This window comes from Muntiacus reevesi, chromosome 9, assembly GCF_963930625.1.
Source record: "Muntiacus reevesi chromosome 9, mMunRee1.1, whole genome shotgun sequence".
NCBI classification, from domain to species: Eukaryota; Metazoa; Chordata; class Mammalia; order Artiodactyla; family Cervidae; genus Muntiacus; species Muntiacus reevesi.
Window position 1 is genome coordinate 35,344,391 of NC_089257.1, and position 20,129 is coordinate 35,364,519.

The 20,129-nt window shown below is 38.9% G+C and overlaps 1 protein-coding gene across 1 annotated transcript in view; it reads right to left on the reverse strand.

Annotated features, from left to right (window-relative positions):
* Positions 1-20,115, reverse strand: part of GVQW3 (GVQW motif containing 3) — a 28,649-nt gene extending 8,534 nt beyond the window's left edge. Inside the window, exon 1 of the mRNA XM_065945383.1 lies at positions 19,412-20,115. Within this exon, the coding sequence (XP_065801455.1) occupies positions 19,412-19,876 (465 nt within the window). The 5' untranslated portion in view covers positions 19,877-20,115. The remainder of the gene's footprint in view (positions 1-19,411) is intronic.
* Between the last annotated feature and the right edge of the window lie 14 nt (positions 20,116-20,129).

Genomic DNA, 20,129 nt, shown 5'->3' on the forward strand with positions numbered 1-20,129 from the left:
TGAGAACTGGATGTTAAACAGTCATTGCTAAAAGTTAAATCGCACAAACTTACACTTAAATGAATTACTTTAAAATAAAGCTTTAAAATCCTCACAATGTATCACTTCTTAATTATTTTACTACAACTTTGCTACTATCTATCCTCTTGAGGTTATTTATTTCTCTCGTACCTGTATGGTCGAAATACAGTGTAATGGTGTGCTGCCGGGCATCTTTTCCCTTTCTCCAGATTTCAGTGATGTCATATTGCTAGCTTGAGTATAGCTTGAGCACCTCAGAGATCAACAAATGCTACAAATCAAGACTACCTTTGGACTTCTCCCTTTGGACAATGGATGAGAATCCAGCTGTCAATGAAGGGGACAAGGATTTGATTCCTGGTCTGGGAAGATTCCCCATGCTACAGGGCAACTAAGCCCGTGCACCATGACTACTGAAACCTGTGAGCCCAAGAGCCCATACTCTGCACAAAGAGAAGCCACCACAATGAGAAGCTCAGTGCTTTGTAACTAGAGAGTAACTCCCTTACTCCCTACCACATGAGAGCTGATTGTTACTATCTATCAGCACGTGGGGCTTCCCAGGTGTCCCTGCTGATAAAAAAATCCGCCTGCCAGTGCAGGAGACAGACATAAGAGATGTGGGTTCAATTCCTGGGATGGGAAGATCTGCTGGAGGAGGGCATGGCTACCCACTCCAGTATTCTTGCCTGGAGAATCCCAACGGACAGAGGAGCCTGGAAGGCTAAGTCCATGGGGTTGCAAAGAGTTGGACACAACTGAAGTGACTTAACATGCATCAGCACAGTGCTGAATATAAGAAATAATGGTTTCCACTGCTAGGTATATGTCCAAGAGGACTGAAAACATATGTCCACAAAAATACTTAGATACAAATGTTCATAGCAGCGTTACATATAATCGCTAAAAAGTAGAAATAAGTCAAATGTCCACCAACTAATGAACAAATAAAATGTAGCTTATCCATACAATGGAGTATTATTAAGGCATAAGAAGGAATGAAGTACTGAAGTACATATTCTAACATGAATGAATCTTGAAAACATTGTGATAAATGAAAGAAATTAAACACGAAAAGCCATGTACTATATGATTCCATTTATATGAAATATCCAGAATAGGCAAATCCGTACAGACAGGAAGTAGATTAATGGTTACCAGGGGCTAGGGAAAGAAAGCTGAGTGCGGAAGAATTGATGCTTTTGAACTGTGGTATTGGAGAAGACTCTTGAGAGTCCCTTGGATTGCAAGGAGATCCAACCAGTCAATCCTAAAGGAAATCAGTCCTGACTATTAATTGGAAGGACTGATGCTGAAGATGAAACTCCAATACTTTGGCCACCTAATGAGACTCATTGGAAAAGACCCTGATTCCGGGAAAGATTGAAGGCAGGAGAAGGAGATGACAGAGGATGAGATGGTTGGATGGCATCACTGACTCAGTCGACATGAGTTTGAGGACGCTCCGGGAGTTGGTGATGGACAGGGAAGCCTGGCATGCTGCAGTCCATGGGGTCACAAAGAGTTGGACACAACTGAGCAATGGAACTGAACTGAACTGAGGGTGTAGGGATAGGAGGTAGGGGGTAATACCAGTAATGAGTATCAGATTTCTTTGGGGGATAGTGGTGGTTGCACAATCTTGTGAATATGCTGAAAATTATTGAATTGTAACTGTAAAAGGGTGACTTTTATTGCACGCAAGAAAAGACTTGGGGAACGAGGAAGGGGTAGTTAGGGAGTTTGGGACTGACAAGTACACACTGCTATGTTTAAAATGGATGACCACCAAGGATCTACTCTATAGCACAGGGAACTCTATTCAGTGTTATGTAACAACTTAAATGGGAAAAGAATTTGAAGAAGACTAGATATATGTATAACTGAATCACTTTGCTGTACATCTGAAACTAACAAAGCATGTTAACCAACTATACTCCAACAAGAAATAAAAAGTTAAAATGAGAAGGAAATAAAGAAAGGTAGGCAGAGAAATTGGTATGTGTGTTTGTAAATCTGAATAAATACCGGCTGTTAAAACATCTAATGGAGGGAGTTGAGTGGTTAAAGTAAGTTGGAACCAAAATACTGAAAACCAAATTACCTGGAAGATAGAAGGGGCTGGAAAGCAGAATTAAAGAATTCTAAAGTTCCTGAAATCCTCACAATGACCTAGTGATTAACTTAACAATGTTAGGTTGAGTATGCACATTAGTAACGGAGGAATATCCACTGAAGGAATATAATTAGAAAGGATAATTTCCAAACCACTAGTGAGACTAAAAAGGGGGTAAAGAAAATAACCAAAGTAAAAGAGGACAGGATAAGAGAATAAAGAAATAAAACACGTAGCAAATGACAAAACAAAGGGGGAAGATATCTCCAATATATCAAAATGAAAAGAAATGTAAACATGCTTATGAGACAAAGATTCTTAGATTGGATTTTAAAAAATTCAGCTGTATGTTGGTTATAAGAATGCATTCAAAAGTTAAGGACACAGAAGTGTTAAAAGGATGGGGAAGATATACTAGGCAAATACAAAATGAAATAATGCAACAATAATAGATTTTAAGTCAAAAAGCATTGTTAAGGATAGAGTCAAATGCCTTAATGATAAAAGGGGCAGTTCACCAGGAAGATATAATGGCCAGAACATATTTGTTCCAACTAGAAATATTGCCTCCAAATATATAAGACAGAATTACAAGGAGAAATGGACAAATCCACATAGTGGGAGATTTTGGCACATCTCCCTCAGTAGCTGATAGAGTAAGAAGACAAAATATTTGTAAGGCTATAGAAGATTTGAGCAACACAAAGATCACTTTTTCTTTCTATCTTTCCATACTTTCATTCCTGGACCTTGAAAATTCCTCCTTCCTGTAGCTCTATACTGAGTTATTGCCAAGCATTGTGGATTCTCACTGTAAAGTGGACTGGTTTCCTGCTAACACCCTTTCATCCTGGAGTTAATTCTTTGGCTCAGGCTTTAGTTGTCTTGCCTGAACCATTGTAATTGGTTCCTAATTGATCCCCCTATATTTATGGAGAACTGCCCAGATGACATGTGGTTTAGGAGTTTCATGTTGACACTATACATTTTATTGTTGGATTAAACCAGACCAACGGAGAAGGCAATGGCATCCCACTCCAGTACTTTTGCCTGGAAAATCCCATGAATGGAGGAGCAGGGTGGGCTGCAGTCCATGGGGTCGCAAAGAGTCAGACACAACTGAGCGACTTCACTTTCAATTTTCACTTTCATGCATTGGAGGAGGAAATGGCAACCCACTCCAGTATTCTTGCCTGGAGAATCCCAGGGATGGGGGAGCCTGGTGGGCTGCTATCTATGGGGTCGTACAGAGTTGGACACGATTGAAGTGACTTAGCAGCAGCAGCAAACCAGACCAAAAGTACTACAATATTTCAGTCCCAGTGGAATTACTTTTACTGAACTGAGCTATGGTGAGAGGTTATTGGTTATTTGGAGAGATGGTAAAGACAGAATCCTGGGGAACTCCTTCTGGATGGTATATTATTCTAGGCACACACTGTAACCTCTTTGTGAGGAATATTGGGAGGAAATATTCTGAAATCTGTATGTCTCTTATACAAGTTTGTATGTATTGTATGAACACTAAATCAAGTAACCAATTTCCACTTTACTAGGGTCAGTAGAGAACTCACAGCCAAGCTTGCTGGCTACTTTTAGTAAGTACAGTAGTTCTCCTTTGTCTGCTGTTTGCTTTCCACAGTTTTAGTTACCTGTGGTCAACTATAGTCAGAAAATACTAAGTGGAAAATCCTAGAAATAATTCATAAGTTTTAAATTGCATTCAATTCTGAGTAGCTTAATAAAATCTCATGCTGCCTGCTCTATTCTATCCAGGATCCCCAACCATAATGTCATTCGTTCCCGACATCCAACCATCAACATTGTCATAGTTCTCAATGATCCAGTATCACCTGGAGCATATGATTCTCATCAATGCATCAGAAGGTCAGTAGTAGCCTAACGATACATCACAATATCAACTTCACTCACCTCACTTAATCTCATCACACAGAAATTTTATCGTCTTACACCATACAGTGAGTACAGGACATAATATATTTTGAGAGAGACCATATTCACATAATTTTTATTATAGTACCTCATTATAATTGCTCTATTTTGTTATTCATTGTTGTTGTTGTTAATCTCTTATGGTGCCTAATTTATTAAGTTTTATCATAAATACATGTGTATAGGAAAACAGTACATATAGGGTTCACATTATTTGTGGTTTCAAGCATCCACTGGGGGTCTTGGAATACATCCCCTGCAAATAAAAGGGGGAGACTACTGTATTCAGAATAATAATAGCTAATATTTATTGAATGCTTGCTCTGAACCTACCACTGTTCCAAATGCTTTCCATGTACTAATCTATTTAACCCTCATCTCATTCCAATGAAATAGGATCATTAAGATCTTCCCTTAAAGATGAGGAAATTGAGACCCAGAAAGATTATATAACTGGCCCAGGGTTTCTAAAAAAAAAAAAAAGCACAACATTAGAGTCGTGAGTCATTTTATTTGGGGCAAAATGAGGACTATCACCTGGGAGACAGCATCTTAGATAGCTCTGAGAAACTGCTCCAGAGAGGTGGAGGGGAAGGCCAATATATATGTGATTTTGGTGAAGGGAAACTACATGCAATCAAGAACATATTTTTTTGCAGAAGGTTTTTGCTAGTCATGAGGAGAAGTCATCACCATGAAGGATTTTAGTGCTTTTCTAAAAATGAGGAGATATAAGAATTGGACTCATAAAATCAGCTCCTAAAAATATCCAAATACCTGAAGGCCTGTTCTGCCAGTGTTTCCTGGAGTACAGAGTGCCTCATGTCTGCTCTCCACTCTGAGCTCCTTTCAGGGGGTGCTGAAAATCAGCAGCTGCAGCAGCACGTGATTTAATCCGTGTAGAGAGCAAGTGCCAATTTGTAGTTGACAATAGCTAGTAAGATGGAAAACTAGAATCTGAATCCAGGCAGTCTTTTTCCAGAGTCCATACTCTTAACCACTATATATATTACATCTTTAAGTTTTATGGTATGCACACCCTTGAGCTAATTATAAGCCCTAGCTCTATTAATTTTCTGTGCTGCTTCTGGCCAAGATGTAGTAATAGGGATTAGACCTATTTCTGGACAAAATATATGAAACAATGATTTTTAAGACATTGGATATCAGGTAACTAAACATAGTGATTCCTAAAAGATAGGAAATAAGTGAAGTAAGCCCTATGATTATCTCTGCTTTCTTCCTGGAGAGGATTTCCTAGCCTTGGTACCAAGAAAACAAACGCAGGCAGAACTCAATAGTTCCCCTGAGTTGAGGAGATGGAGTGGGGAATCTGGGGCGGTTAAGGTGGTGAGTTCACAGAGAAGAATGCAAAAAAAAAAAAAAAAAAAAAACAGAGATGAACAGAAAGGAAGCTCTGGTTATCTGCTGAGGGTCCACCTTGAATCTTCAGTATGCATGTGAAGAAACTACCTGAATCCAGAAAGAGAATAATCCAAAAGAATTAGAAGGAGTAATTCTTGAAAATCACAGAGGTCCAGTGTCTGTTCCCAACATTAAGAGTGGCAAGGCATAAATCATAAGACATCAGATGGGCTTCATCACAATAGTGGGGCAAATTTAGCCCTAGGATAACTTAGTTACTCTAGTCTCATCTAACAAAGCTTAAAAATAACAGCCAAAATCTCTTTTCCAAAAGCCAAAGGACCCATATAAAAGGACCTATAATGAAAGAAGAAAAATCGGTCACCTAAAACTGATTAAGATAGGTAGAATGAGTTAGATAAGGACTTTAAAATAGTTATAATTATATTCCACATGATCAAGAAACTACAGAAAAGAGTGGGCTTGATAATAGAGTCATGGACAATAAAAGACCCAGGGACTTCCCTACAACCAGTGTCTTGGTTTCAAAACACCATTCTCCAATAAAAGGAACCAAATGACTTTAGAGAAATGGTTGATTACAGATCTGGAATAGGGAAAATGTAAGATGATCTTGGAGCATAATGCAATAGTAGAAAGTAAGGAAATGTTATGGAAATGAAAGGATTGACCATGTCAAAGAGACACAGAAATCAATCTTAAAGGGCATCCAATGACCAAAGCTGGAACCATTTGAGCAATAAAATAAATAAAATAGTATTGAATTATAATCCAAAATGTTAAATAAGTACACATGAGTCCAAACTGACATAAACCAGTCATGAATAAATAAATAAATTTGGGAGAAAATATATTAATAACTATTCCATATAGAAGAAGTCTGAATAATATATGTAGATACTACCCCCACCATAAGAGGTGGAACTTAATCACTCCCCTCTCCTTGAATGTGGCCTGAACTCAGTGATTTGCTTCTAAAGAAGAAAGTATGGGAAGAAAAGAATAGTAACATTACAGTAGGAAAATCTGCAAAACTGCCTTAACCAAGTGATTAAAATAACATCACCTATGATGAAATGTAGATATAATGTGCCCTCTAATTTAATGTAATAATAAGGACCCTTCACTTCTATGTTATTCTTTCCCAAAACCCACAACCCCAGTCTAATCATGAGGAAAACTTCAGACAAATCCGAAGTAAGGATAGTCTATAATATACATGACCAGTACACCTCAAAATTTTCAAAGTCATTAAAAACAAACAAACAAAAAAAAGACTGAGAAACTAGTGGGTGAGAAGAGAAGACACAACAACTAAATGAAATGTGACATCTTCAGCTGATTCTTCGAACATAAAAAAGACATTAATGGAGAAAGTGTTGAAATCTGAGTAAAATGTGTTAATTATTTACTATTAATGCAACAGTGCTGATATCTTAGTTTTGATAAGTGTATTATGGTAATGTAAGAAAGTAACATTAGAAGAAACTGAAACTGGATGAGAGGCATGTGGAATGTTTTGCAAATTTTCTATGACTCTAAAATTATTCCAAAACTAAAAAGCTACTTAAAAAAAAAAAAAAAAACCCAAACCAAATTTCTAGGGATAGAAACTACAGATGAGAAGTACATTAAATGAAATAAAAATAAATTAGGTATTTCAGAAGAAAGGATTCATAGACTTGGAGACACAGCAGTAAAAACTACACAAAAAGACACAAGAGGAAAAAAAAGACAGAAAATATTGAACAGAGCATCATTGAGTTAAGGAACAACTTCAAGTGGACTAATATACATGTAATTGGAGACCCTAAAGGGGCAAAAAAATTTTTGAAAGAAATGATAGACAAATATTTTCCAAATTTGATGAAAACTTTAGGACCACACATTCAAGAATCCCAATGAACCTCAAGCACAAGAAACATGACAAAAACTACACCAGGGTATATCTTAATAAAATTGTGAAGATCCATGATAAAGTCTGAAAAGCAGCGTGAGAGAAAACAGTACATACAGAGGAACAAAGGTAAAAATTAACCCAGAAGATAGTGAAGCAAAATCTTTCAAATATGGAAAGAAAGAAAAAAAGAATTGTTTACTTATAATTTGAAAATATTTTTCAAAAACAAATGTGAAAATAGGGAAAGAATAGTCTTTTCAACAAATGGTGTAAAGACAACTGGACATCCACATGTGAAAGTATGAAAGTGGGCATTCATCTCACACTATATACAAAACCAAACTCAAAATGGATCAAATATCTAAATATAAGAGCTAAAACTATAGAACTCTTGGGAGAAAACATAAGGGTAAATCCTCATGGCTTTGGATTTGGCAATGTTTTCTTAGCATAAGCAACCAAGAAAAAAATAGATCAACTAGACTTCATCAAAATTAAAAAAAATTTGTGCATCAGAGGACACTATCAAGAAAGTAGAGAAAATTCATGGAAATTCCTTGGTGGTCCAGTGGTTAGGACTCTGCTCTTCCACTGCAGGGGGCACTGGTTTGAGCCCTGGTTGGGAAACTAAGATCCCACAATCATGCAATGTGGCCAAAAAAATAAAATAAAATTAAGCAATTTTATAAATAAAAAGACAATCCACAAAATGTCAGGAAGTATTTGCAAAGCATGTACCCGATCAGGGTTTAGTATCCAGAATATATAAAGAACTCTTACAACTCAACAACAAAAAGATAAATGACCCAAATAAAATGGGCAAAAGACCTGAATGAACATTTCCCCAAAGAAAATATACACAAGGGTCAAAAAATACACGAAAACATGCTCAGTATCATACCAGTTATTAGCAACATGGGAATCAAAATCAAAAGATACCACTTCACACTCATTAGCACGGATAGAGTAAGAAATGAAGTGTTGGAGAGAATGTCGACAAATTGAAACCCTTACCTTGTATATTGTTGGTGGTAACATAAAATGGTGTACTTGTGGTGGAAAAGTCAGGTGGTTCCTTAGGAAGTTAAACATGTGATACCATATTACCCAGCAATTCCATTCCTAGGTGTATACTCAGGAAAATTAAAAACAAATGTTTAAACAAAAACTTGTAGATACATGATCATAGCAGCACTATTCATAATAGTCCAAAGGTGGAAACAACCTAAACGTCTATCAGACATTTAAACATCAATAGATAAAGAAGATGTGATATATCAATGCGACAGACTGTTACTCAGCCCTAAAAAGTACGGAGTTATGATGCATGCTACAACATGGATGACTTAGCAAACATTATGCTAGGTCAAAAAAGCCAACACAAAGGCCACATGTTGCATGATTCCATTTATTTCAAATGCCAAGCATAGGCAAATCCATAGACATAAAGTTGATTAGTGGTTGCCAGGGGCTGCAGAAATGGTTACATGAGTGAATAGTTGATGGATACAAAATTTGCTTTTGGAATGTTCTGGAACTAGACAGTGGTGATGATCACACAACACCGTGAACGTGCCAAATGCTACTGAAATGCACACTTTGGTTAAAATGGTGAATTTAATCACACACACAAAAGCAATTTCCATAAAAGTCTATTCTTTCATTCATCTATCAAACATTTATTGAACAGCTCCAGGCAAGCTTTATTCTGGATGCAAGAAATACAGAGAGTAATCAAATGTGGTTTTGGCTTTTAAGTTCATGGGTTGGTAGGGGAGGAAAAACACGCTGCAAACAATTAAGTTCAGATAAGTGTTATGGTTTCCTTGACATAAGAATGGGCACTGCACATTGTGGGGTCTGCTTTACCAAGAAGTAGGGGGTGGAGGACAGCAATGGTAAGGCTGAAGTTTGAATGCTGAGTAGCAGTTTGCTAGGTGGATAGCAGCAAGGATGGATTTCAGGCAGAGGGTGTGACTTAATCAAGCTCAAAAAGCTGGCATCAAAAAGCCTGTGACTTTCTTTAAGCAAACTCCAAACTAAATAGGATGTGTGCAGCATTGCAGAGAATGGACTTCAGAACAGTGACGTGACAGATGGGTGACCACCTGTCTGGTTGCAGTAGGTGACACTGAGACATGTTAGGGGGATGACCTGGACTTGACAGGATGTAAGGATCAAAGGAAGTGTGACTCCAAGATTGGGCTACTTTGTTGGTGGTGGAAATTGCCAGTCCTTAAAGTGGGTCTGCAGGACAGTCAATTCTTTTTTTTTTTTTTCATTTATTTTTATTAGTTGGAGGCTAATTACTTTACAATATTATAGTGGTTTTTGCCATACATTGACATGAATCAGCCATGGATTTACATGTGTTCCCCATCCCCATCCCATCCCTCTGGGTCTTCCCAGCACACCAGCCCTGAGCACTTGTCTCATGTATCCAACCTGGGCTGGTGATCTGTTTCACCCTTGATAGTACACTTGTTTCAATGCTATTCTCTCAGAACATCCCACCCTCGCCTGCTCCCACAGAGTCCCAAAGTCTGTTCTGTACATCTGTGTCTCTTTTTCTGTTTTGCATATAGGGTCATCATTACCATCTTTTTAAATTCCATATATATGCGTTAGTATACTGTATTGGTCTTTATCTTTCTGGCTTACTTCACTCTGTATAATGGGCTCCAGTTTCATCCATCTCATTAGAACTGATCCAAATGAATTCTTTTTAATGGCTGTGTAATATTCCATTGTGTATAAGTACCATAGCTTCCTTATCCATTCGTCTGCTGATGGGCTTCTAGGTTGCTTCCAAGGACATTCAATTCTTATGGGACATCAAACTAGAATTTATACTCCTCCCCATCTTGTCTACTTTTAATTTTTATTTTGTATTTGAGACCTCCTTACCTTTTTCTTGGACTTCTTCTGTTTTCCTGTTTGAAATATATGTTACTATGGAAATGTCATGGCGCAGTACAGTGGCATTTACAAGTGAAGTATAAAGAACTTTCAGAACATCTAGAAACACAAATCTAGGGTTTAGGAATATAAGCCCTAATGGTGTGACAGTGTTCATGCTTTCAGATACTGTCATGAACATAAATATACCCAGAAATTTCAGACAGCAGAGAGGATAGTTGAGAATTTTATTAAGATTTATATGCCCAGATTTTGAAAAATGTGATAAATATTAAAAGCACAAAACATTAACATACTACTTGGGAAGAACATCTGGAAAAAAATGAATGACAGAATGCCAACATTTACTTGTGAATACACACCTCTGAGAGAAGGAAGAGAGAGCCCAGACATCCCAGGAAAACCTGGAAAAACATTTTTACCACCTTCTATGTCATAAATATGTTCTCCTCAAATTGCATGTAAATCAGTTACTGATAAACCATATTTATCAAATGCAAGGGTGACCATTATTTTAAAGTCATCTGAAGAATGTACACTTTAGTGAAGGAAATTATTACCAACTGAGTAATGGAAAAAAAGTCACTGGACCGAGTGAAATTCAGGGTCCTTCATTATTATCCTGGCTCTGTCACCAACTAGATGTGTGATTCAAGAAAATTCACTCAATCTCCCTGGGCCAATTTCCTCATCTAATTTGGGTTGTAATTCTGAATTTTCACTTATTAGGCTCTTAAAGCAAGCCACAGGAGTGATGGCCCATAGTCTGACATCCAGTTTCTTCTGAGAGGTAACATCACAGGACAGAACTGAAGGCCCTTTCAAACAGAGGAGCTGGGGATGTCAACGCCAGTCGGGCAGTTACCACTGCTCTCTGTGTTTTTCCTCTTTATACTCTCCTTTCTCATCTCTACAATCACCCCAAGTGTGATGATTCCAACTTTTGTTCCCAATTCTTTACAAAAGCTTGTTCTAGAGCTGACTTGTGAGGAAAGGGCCTGACAGTCAAAGTTAGGAGCCCATTCTCAGGGGTGTCTCCACATCTGGCCTTTCCCTACCCCACAAGGCTGGTACTGCCTGAGGGCAAGGGCTATACCCTCTGTTCCTGGTACAGACGCAGGCCTAAAGAAGGAACTCGGGGGCTTCCCTGGTGATGCAGTGGATAAGAATCCTCCTGCCATAACAGGGGACACAGGTTCGATCCCTGGTCTGGGAACATGGATTCCATCCCTGGTCTGGGAAGACTCCACATGCTGCAGAGCAACTAAACCCATGTGCCACAATTACTGAGCCCATGTTCTAGAGCCTGTGTTCCACAACAAGAGAAGCCACCACAAATGGTGGAATTCCTGAACCCTAGAGGTGAACTTTTGGCTGCTTTTTCAAACATTTCTGAACTCCCCAAATTTTCTACAATCGGCAAAAAATATATAGAAACCACATGTATTAAATCTTCTTTTTCCTGGCTTTTAGTCAATACCCTGATTTCCCATAAATAATGTAAACTTTGCCCAGTTCTCCAATGTTTGGAACAGGATATAGGTCACACATCTTTTCTTTAAGAGAAACAGCCAGTACAGTTTCCTAGTCCATTTTGCTTAAAGAGCAAAGACACTATACATTTGTCTTTGTGGACAAATGCCATATAGCTCCAGGCAAGGGCCCTTGCCAACTGGTTTCAGAAAAGGACATTTATCAACAGTGTTTAGGCACCACCTTGATTAACCTGCCACACAGGAAGTGCAAAACACATCTGTAAGAATTCTTTTGTCTTCTTAAACAAAATAGGCTTTGTTAACTGGCAAGAGGTAGAAAGCACTGGGTCAGGCCTTTTGCTGATTACTACCATGCTACAGACTAATTGAGGAGATGTTAGGAAGACTGAAGAAGCAAATTACTCTCTGTTGAATACTTACTACATGCCAGATCTTGTGCTGGGCACCTCATATACATTAATGTAAGCCTCACATCTAATAATCACTAACATACCATATTTTCACTCATTTATTTATCTTATTTCTTGTCTGCCACCCTTACTTAAAGGTAAGCTCATAAAGAGGAACATTTTTTTTTTGTCTTGTTCACTGCTGTCTCAGTGTTTAGAAGAGAGTCAGATACATATATGCAATCAATAAATATTTGCTGAATGAACCAAATGAACACCTCCACGAGGTAGGTTTTATTATTCTCCTTCTATGGATGAATAACCTGAAGTGCTCCAGTGGTGCAAATGAACTGCCCAAAGTCACACGACTTGATAAGCAGCAGGACTAAAACCCGTTTCACTCTTTTGTTCTTTCTATAGACCAAGAGACTTAGACCTTGAAGAACCCTTCCAGCTTGACAAATCTGTAACCTAGATGCTTATAAAACATGTATTTACCTTGTGTACTCACTTGAAAATAAGAAATTCACCAAGGAGATGTATTTGGCATTTTAATGATAAACATTTTGCTAAATTAACAATGAAAGACACTCTTCCCCAACAGAGCAACTTCTATGACATTATTGACATCATTTCTCACTTGAAAATACCATGACATGATTACTCTTCAGATATAAATAAAAGCACAGGAATTCTGGACACCACCAAAACATATTTGCAAGTCTTAGAGTTTGTAAGTTACATCATTAAGATGACCATTAATATGTGTGTGGTATTCTCTGGGCAGAATATCCAATATTCTTGTGCACATCCATGTTGAGTGTCCCAGTATGGGAGACTTGGCACATGGAAAGTCATTCCTGTCCTAAAGAAACTATATGGATGGCTCAGTGATTCTTCAGAGAATCAGCTGTAATAAAATCTATCTCAAGAATATTCATTTTGTATGAGAGAATGCAAGAATGAGGTTAATTTTACCCAGGAGAGTACTTCAAATCCTTTCCACTTGTCAGAACATACTTGATCCATAAGTGTTCCTTACCTCCCTAGGACCACGTAACACGAACATGCCATTCATGGTGTCTTCTCATGCCACCTGGGATTTCTATAGGGATTCTGGTCACCTTCTCCTTTCGGAAAGGCCCTTTTCACTTCTGTTTCACTCCTACTACCAACACAATAGTATCAAACAGTCTCTACATGGACCCAGCCAGTTAACAGTTCCTGGGCCAAAGTCATGGTTTGGCCCAACTCTCTCGGTTGCTAACTTTTGCTGCTACTGTTTTATTCTGATAATAAAAGTAATAATATTTTAGAAAAATACTTCTGGATTTATGTATGCAATTTTGTGTATCACTCTTTTCACTTAACATTCTAAGCATTTTGCCATGCTGTTTTAACTCAAATGTTAATTACAATGACTGCATAATAGTCTACTGTATAGTCATACTGTAATTGACTTAACCAACCTTCTACTGTTGGACTTCTGAATTGTTAAAACATAAATTTTGCCCACATTTTAGACTGTTTCTTTAGGACAGATTCCCAGAAGTGGAACTAGAGGATCAGAAGATATAAACATTTTTAAAGTTCCTAATAGATACTGCCAAATTGCTTTTCAGAAAGCTGTTGCCAATTTACACTTTCAACATTGCCAGCGTGTTTTTCTACCAATAGAGATTGGTCTAAAGGATAATAAAATATAATACAGTCCTTAAATTATTAATGCAGCTGGAGAGGCATCATGACCACAGCAGAGAGGTCTGTGGCAAGGGTCATACCTTTCTCCAGGTATGCGATTGAAAAAGAGTGAGTATGAGCACATGGAACAGAAGTTTTGTAAGAGTGAAGAGAAATATAATTAGATTTCAGACCATCAAATCTAAGGCTTGTGTCTACTTTGTCCATTCCTGTGCCCAGGTACACAGGACAGTGCCTGGCACATAGAGCCACTCAATAAAAATTTGCTGAATTAACAAAGAATCTTCTTTCAGATGCAGTTTTTCAGCAGCTGTAGTATTTAGCCACTCCTGGATTCAAAGGAAATATGACTGGTTGGATTAAACACCCTTGCAAATGTCTGTTCAATCCTGAGATTCTATTTCAACTTTGGAAAATCAGTTTAAATGAAGGTGACACAATACGGCTCTCTTTGGGAGAAAAACAAGTAAAAACATCTGAAAGGACACACACAGCTTAGCATCAGTTGCAAGTATATATATACACACACACACACACACACAAATATATATATATATATAGTTTTTTTACAAGCAATCAAAAGATGTAATTCAATGAGTTTTGTCACCTCCTGATAATAAACTTACTCAAATGCTATCCATGGTCAAGGCAATTTTGGGATTATCTTCAGTTCATTCTGTTATCACTGGTTGTAACTTGGCACCATTTTAAGTATTGCCAATTTTTTTTTTGGGAGATATTACAAGGGCAAAATATAGGTAGTAGTTTGTATATTGTAATTTTTAGTAAAGGATGGCATAAAATTTATTTTGTGAATCAGAATATGGTCAAGGTAAAACAGCCAATCATTCAGCTCAGGTTCACTCTCCTGTCACCATAAAGATTCCCTTCAATATTCCACCATTTCTATAGCAGTAAATTGCCAGATATTGCCAGATCAACTTAACATTGTTATTGACAGAAAAGGATCAGTCATCTGTCATTTTTATAAACACACTTTCTAAACATTAGGCCACAGTCAGCATACTATGGTCCTTGGACCAAATCTGGCCCATCATCTGTTTTTCTATGACCTACAAGCTTAGAATTTTAAAAATATTCTTAATGGTGAAAAAAATTTGTGGCATGTGAAAATATATGAAGTTTAAATACCAGTCTCCATAAATGAAGTCTTATTAGGATGCAGCCACGCTCATCTGTTTCCATATTAGCTATGTCTGGTTTTGCATTAAAATGTTGAGAAAGTTACCCAGACAACCGAAGACATTTCCTTTACAGAAGTTTGTTATCTCTTCATCAAATCCAAGTGTGTCCTTAGAGGTATTAAAGTTTCTCCCTACAGAATTTTTGTTCCTGGACATCAATACTGCGAGAGGGGTGATGAAACTGGGACAGATTTGCAAGGACCTGACAAGGGAGGACCATAGAAGATAAATACATGAGTGTGGCCTCATATAGGATGCAAAAGCCTGATAAAATCTGAGAGGTCTAACCCAACTAAGGAACAGTTGGAGAATGCAGGGTTACATACACAATCCCAGCAGCAAAAAAGACTCTTCAAGTGAGCCACGTAGGACCCTGGTAACCGATTCCAACAAGCCCAGTGAGACTTGCTGGCAATGATGTCTACAGATAGCAGGCTGGCTGATCAGTACATGTGATATAGTGACAGACAGTTCCCAATAGTACCCCATTCCTGTATTTGACATCTTCAAGTCATTCAGCATCCAGATTTACTTAGGCATCTCCAAAGGCAAGTCTGAATGCTAAGAAACGGATCTGAAAGGAAGATTCTGGAAAGCAGGTCCCAGGCACACATTCTTCCCAAACAATGACATTTCAATGAGAATTCAGAGCCAGGAGCAGAATTCAGAAGACTGCAGAACTTACCCATGTTTTTCAAAATCAAAGATTGGTGAATATTTTATTCTTTCTGTCCTAGTACCAGTGGGACAGGTGGAAGGAAGGTGGGATAATGGGAGAAGAAAGAACTGGATAAACTCAATGATGGGATGATCTGCCCTGGAAAGTGTGTATTCCTCCCAGACTTGCAGCCGTGGTATATAACATATATATATATGTATAACATATATAACATTCCATGTGGATTTTGAACCATAATAGGGATGAGGAAGATCAACCTGAAAGCCAAAGAGATTCCCTGATTGTGTGTTGAGCTTGAGAATTATGCTCAAGGTCTGCAGATGGCCAGCTCTCTTCCTGACAACCTATAGAGAGCCAGGCTTCATTTCTTATGGCTAAATGGAGCTTCTCTTGCCCAGGAAAATACAGTTGCTGGGAGAATGGATTTGCATATTATACCTCTGAAATCCTTTTACAATTCCTGAGTACCAGAGATAACTAAATTGCCTTGAGAAACTAGTAATATTGATTGCCTCTGGGGAGTGGAACCCCTGGTGGCTAAAGGTGACAGGTGGCTAGAAACAAACAAAAAAGACTGCATTTCCCCATGTTCCCCCACCCCTCTTCTTGAGGATAGGAAAGCAATCTGGGGCCAGGGATGGAGTAATTTCTTTTTTTTTTTTAATTTTATTTTATTAGTTGGAGGCCAATTACTTCACAACATTTCAGTGGGTTTTGTCATACATTGACACAAATCAGCCATAGAGTTACACGTATTCCCCATTGGAGTAATTTCTTTACTCAAGACTATAGGGCCAGGAATTCCCTGGTAGTCCAGTGGTTAGGACTCTGTACTCTCATTGCCAAGGGCCCAGGTTCAAACCCTATTGGGGAACTAAGATCCCACAAGCCACATGGCATGGCCAAAAACAAACGAACAACAACAACAACAAAAGACTATAGGGCTGAACTAGGGAGCCAAAGAGGGATCTAAAAATTAGAAGAGAGAAGAGCTGCAGTTGAGTGGAAAATCAAGATCAAAAGGGGAATTCAAGGTCAGCATACCAAAGAGGTCAAAAGCAGCAACTGGAAGGTGTGGTCCAGAATTTTAAAACAAAGCCCAGGGAAGCAGAGGAGCAGGAGTCGACTGGAGAATGAATTGAGCAATATCTGAGAAAAGTCAAGGCCAAGGGCCCGGGGCTTGATGATGGGTGAATACCTGAGATTATAAAATCAAAAGCTCAAGGGGCCTAGGCAGCAAGGTGCAGGCCAGGCAAAATTCTTGTCAGAAATAAAACAGGTTTGACAGGTGGACACAAAAGGGGTACTGTTACATGAGAACTCTCTTGTCTGGGTAATAATAATAATCTCCTTAGAGATTATGCTCTAAAATGGGGTGTAGAGATCCTGAGAAGCCGTATGTGAATGATTTGGTGTGCATGAGTATTTTTATTTCCCTCCAAACTTGACACTTTCTAGAGTGTATTATGATCTTATTGATTATTTTCTGAGAGACCTTGCAAAAGGGTAATGGGTTCACGTGATATAGTTCAACCTGACTACTGCCTAGGACATGAGCTAAAGTAAGGTAGGTAATAAATAAGTCTTTCTCATTACAGCTACTTGAAACAATTTGAGTTTACCCTCCTGATTACCTGCTTCTGGTTGCCAGCTGTGGGGTTTTCTTCCAAGAAGTGCAGTGTCCTTGTTGGAAAGGCCTTATGGGGAGCCCAGGGCTTTATCTGATGTAGGAAGATGTAATGATCCTGAGATGAAATGCCTAGAAACTGCTCTGCAGGCAGGCGCCTGTGAGCTGTTGCTTAGAGTTTTCCTGAAAAATATCTTTTATTTGCAAGATAAGGTCTAGTTTTCAGGGTGCCTCAAAACTGACAGGTTGTAAACTTGTAATTTTTTGAAGGTGAGAGTGCAAGAACTAAAAACAACTGTGTTGAATAAATGTTGTGCCTCTACCATCAACCAGTATTGTTTACTAACTTACCAGTTAAATAACAGGAGCTATTATATGTAAAAATAATTGGGTTAAAACATAGACATTGGCCAATTCTGTGAAATGCTGTTACTAACCATCCCCACCTCTACCCAACACACACACACACACACACACACACACACACACACACCCTCCACCAGGTATTCTGAGATGTTTCCAGTCTATGTGGTATTTCTTGGAATCCATTTGGGAAAAGTTCCACTTCATAAATCCTGGCAGAGAGCCAGGAAGAGATAAAGGCGTCTAAAACTAGTAAAGACTGCTTTTTTTTTTGAGGGTTTGATGAGAAAATTAGATAATCAAATAAGTGGGCTATTACAAACTTGCCTACAGACTCAGGGGGAAGCAATTTATAAACTATTAGAACAGAGTTTGGGGTGGAGGACAGGAAGCAAATTATCTCAAATTGTTCATCTTCTGCACAACACTATTATCTTCCTCTTTAGACTTTGCTATTTCAGCCAATAGTGTCCTCATTTTCCTACTGACAAGAGGTTTGAAGCCTCATCCTGTTATACCTGCATGGAAATGTGCCTAATTTCCTAAGGATCCAGCCCAGGAACCACCTCATGCATGAAGTCCACCCAGCCCTTGGTGATCTTATTTCATAACCTCACATTGTCAATGCTCAGCAGTGTTCTAAACACTGCAGGTGCTCAAAAAAAAAAAATACCTGAAATGTTGGTATTAGTTACTAAAAACAGCTGATATGTGGGAAACAGCACAGAGGCAAAAGATTGCCTGAATTCAAGGTCTAGAGTGTTACCTTTTCTTACTCTATACACATCACAGCCCAGACCTGAATCCTCTGGTTTATATTATATTTTTCAAGACCAGATCCTCCTTCTCCATGAGACAGGATGAACCCAAATGAAGTGCGTGGAGGGGAATCCAAACCACAAGACTAGAATGAAACAAACCCAGCTCTTCTGTGAGGGGTAGGTCTGTGAGAAGGTCAGGATGGGAGGCTAACCCCTGAGTTCTGAGGGGCTCCCTCTGAATCATTTGGGCTGGACAGGCCCTTAGCATTGCTCCATATGTCAGCATGCCTTCTGTACCATACCTCAGGCCCTGACTGTGAAGCAAGCTGGAACTGTAGGCCTTCTTTTGGAGTCCTCCCAGCAGAGTATGCCTCCCTGAGCACAGAGAGAGAGAGAGACTCCAAGAGGTCATGCTCCCACCTTTCATTTGTATGATCCCAAGGCAGAATACTGAGAACAAAGGAAGAGGACAGCCACATCAAGTTAAGGTCTGGTCAGTGAAGAAGAAACTTGTTAAGGGGGAAAAAAAAAGATCAAGCACAATCAAGTTCTTCAAAGTTGTGGAGAAACAGCAATGAAGCTGGCCCAATAGTTCAGTAAAGAGTAACTAGCAGAGATATGACATACAGAGAGGAGCAGTAAAGAAGCTGAAAATAGATGAGCATCAAATGAAGGTGCCTAACTGCTAGGCAGCTTTCCAGTTTGGGTTCAGCCACCCCACATTCCTTTCACCACGTTGTGAACCAATTCTGAGCTGTCCTGCTGGGAAGGCTGGTTGAAGACAAGTTTGCAGCAGCTGGCTGGCAGGGGAACGGATTTTGGGATGGGATACAGGCAGAGGCATTTCCCCACCAGCTTCTCACTGGAGATGACTGCATGCTTCAGAACTCCTTACCTTTCTCCTCACACATGAGCTGTTTTTCCTAGTTTCCTTTGAAAGATCAGAGCAAAAGTGAAGTTTTCGGGGTTTAGGCTCATCCTTCAAAATACCCGATATAACTTTTGCAGATACTTTCCTCATATTCAAGTTTTCTTTCAGAATGAGCCTAACAGTTTCTTTATCTAAATTTAACTCTTCGGCCATCATCCTCACGGTTAACTGCCTATTCGAACAGACCAAGTCCTTGACTTTCTTGATATTTTCATCCGTCCGGTGGGTGACAGGACGACCACTTCTGGCATCATCTCGAATGTCTTCGCGTCCTTCTTTAAACCTTTTGTGCCAGTCGAAAACTCTGGCCCTTGACATGACTTCATTCCCGTAAGCTTCTTTTAAAAGATGGTGAGTCTCACTTGCAGACTTGTTCAGTTTCACGCAAAATTTGATGCTAATCCTTTGTTCTAGATATCGGTCACTCATTTTGGGGCTTAAGCAACACAAGAACGTTAAAACGCCACAACTGTGAAGGAAAGACGGAGGGATAAATTTCTATAGGGGTGCAGGTGGAATCATGCCGCTATTCTTGCTCCTCTGGAAGCCTCATGAGGTAAAAGAGTAATTGCTTTTCTGAATTTTAGCCCCTGGGGCTTCCAATCTAGAAGCTAACGGGGCCACAGTGTAGCTGCAAAGCTGGGTAAAATGAAATCTCCTACAACCCACGTCTGCGTCCAAC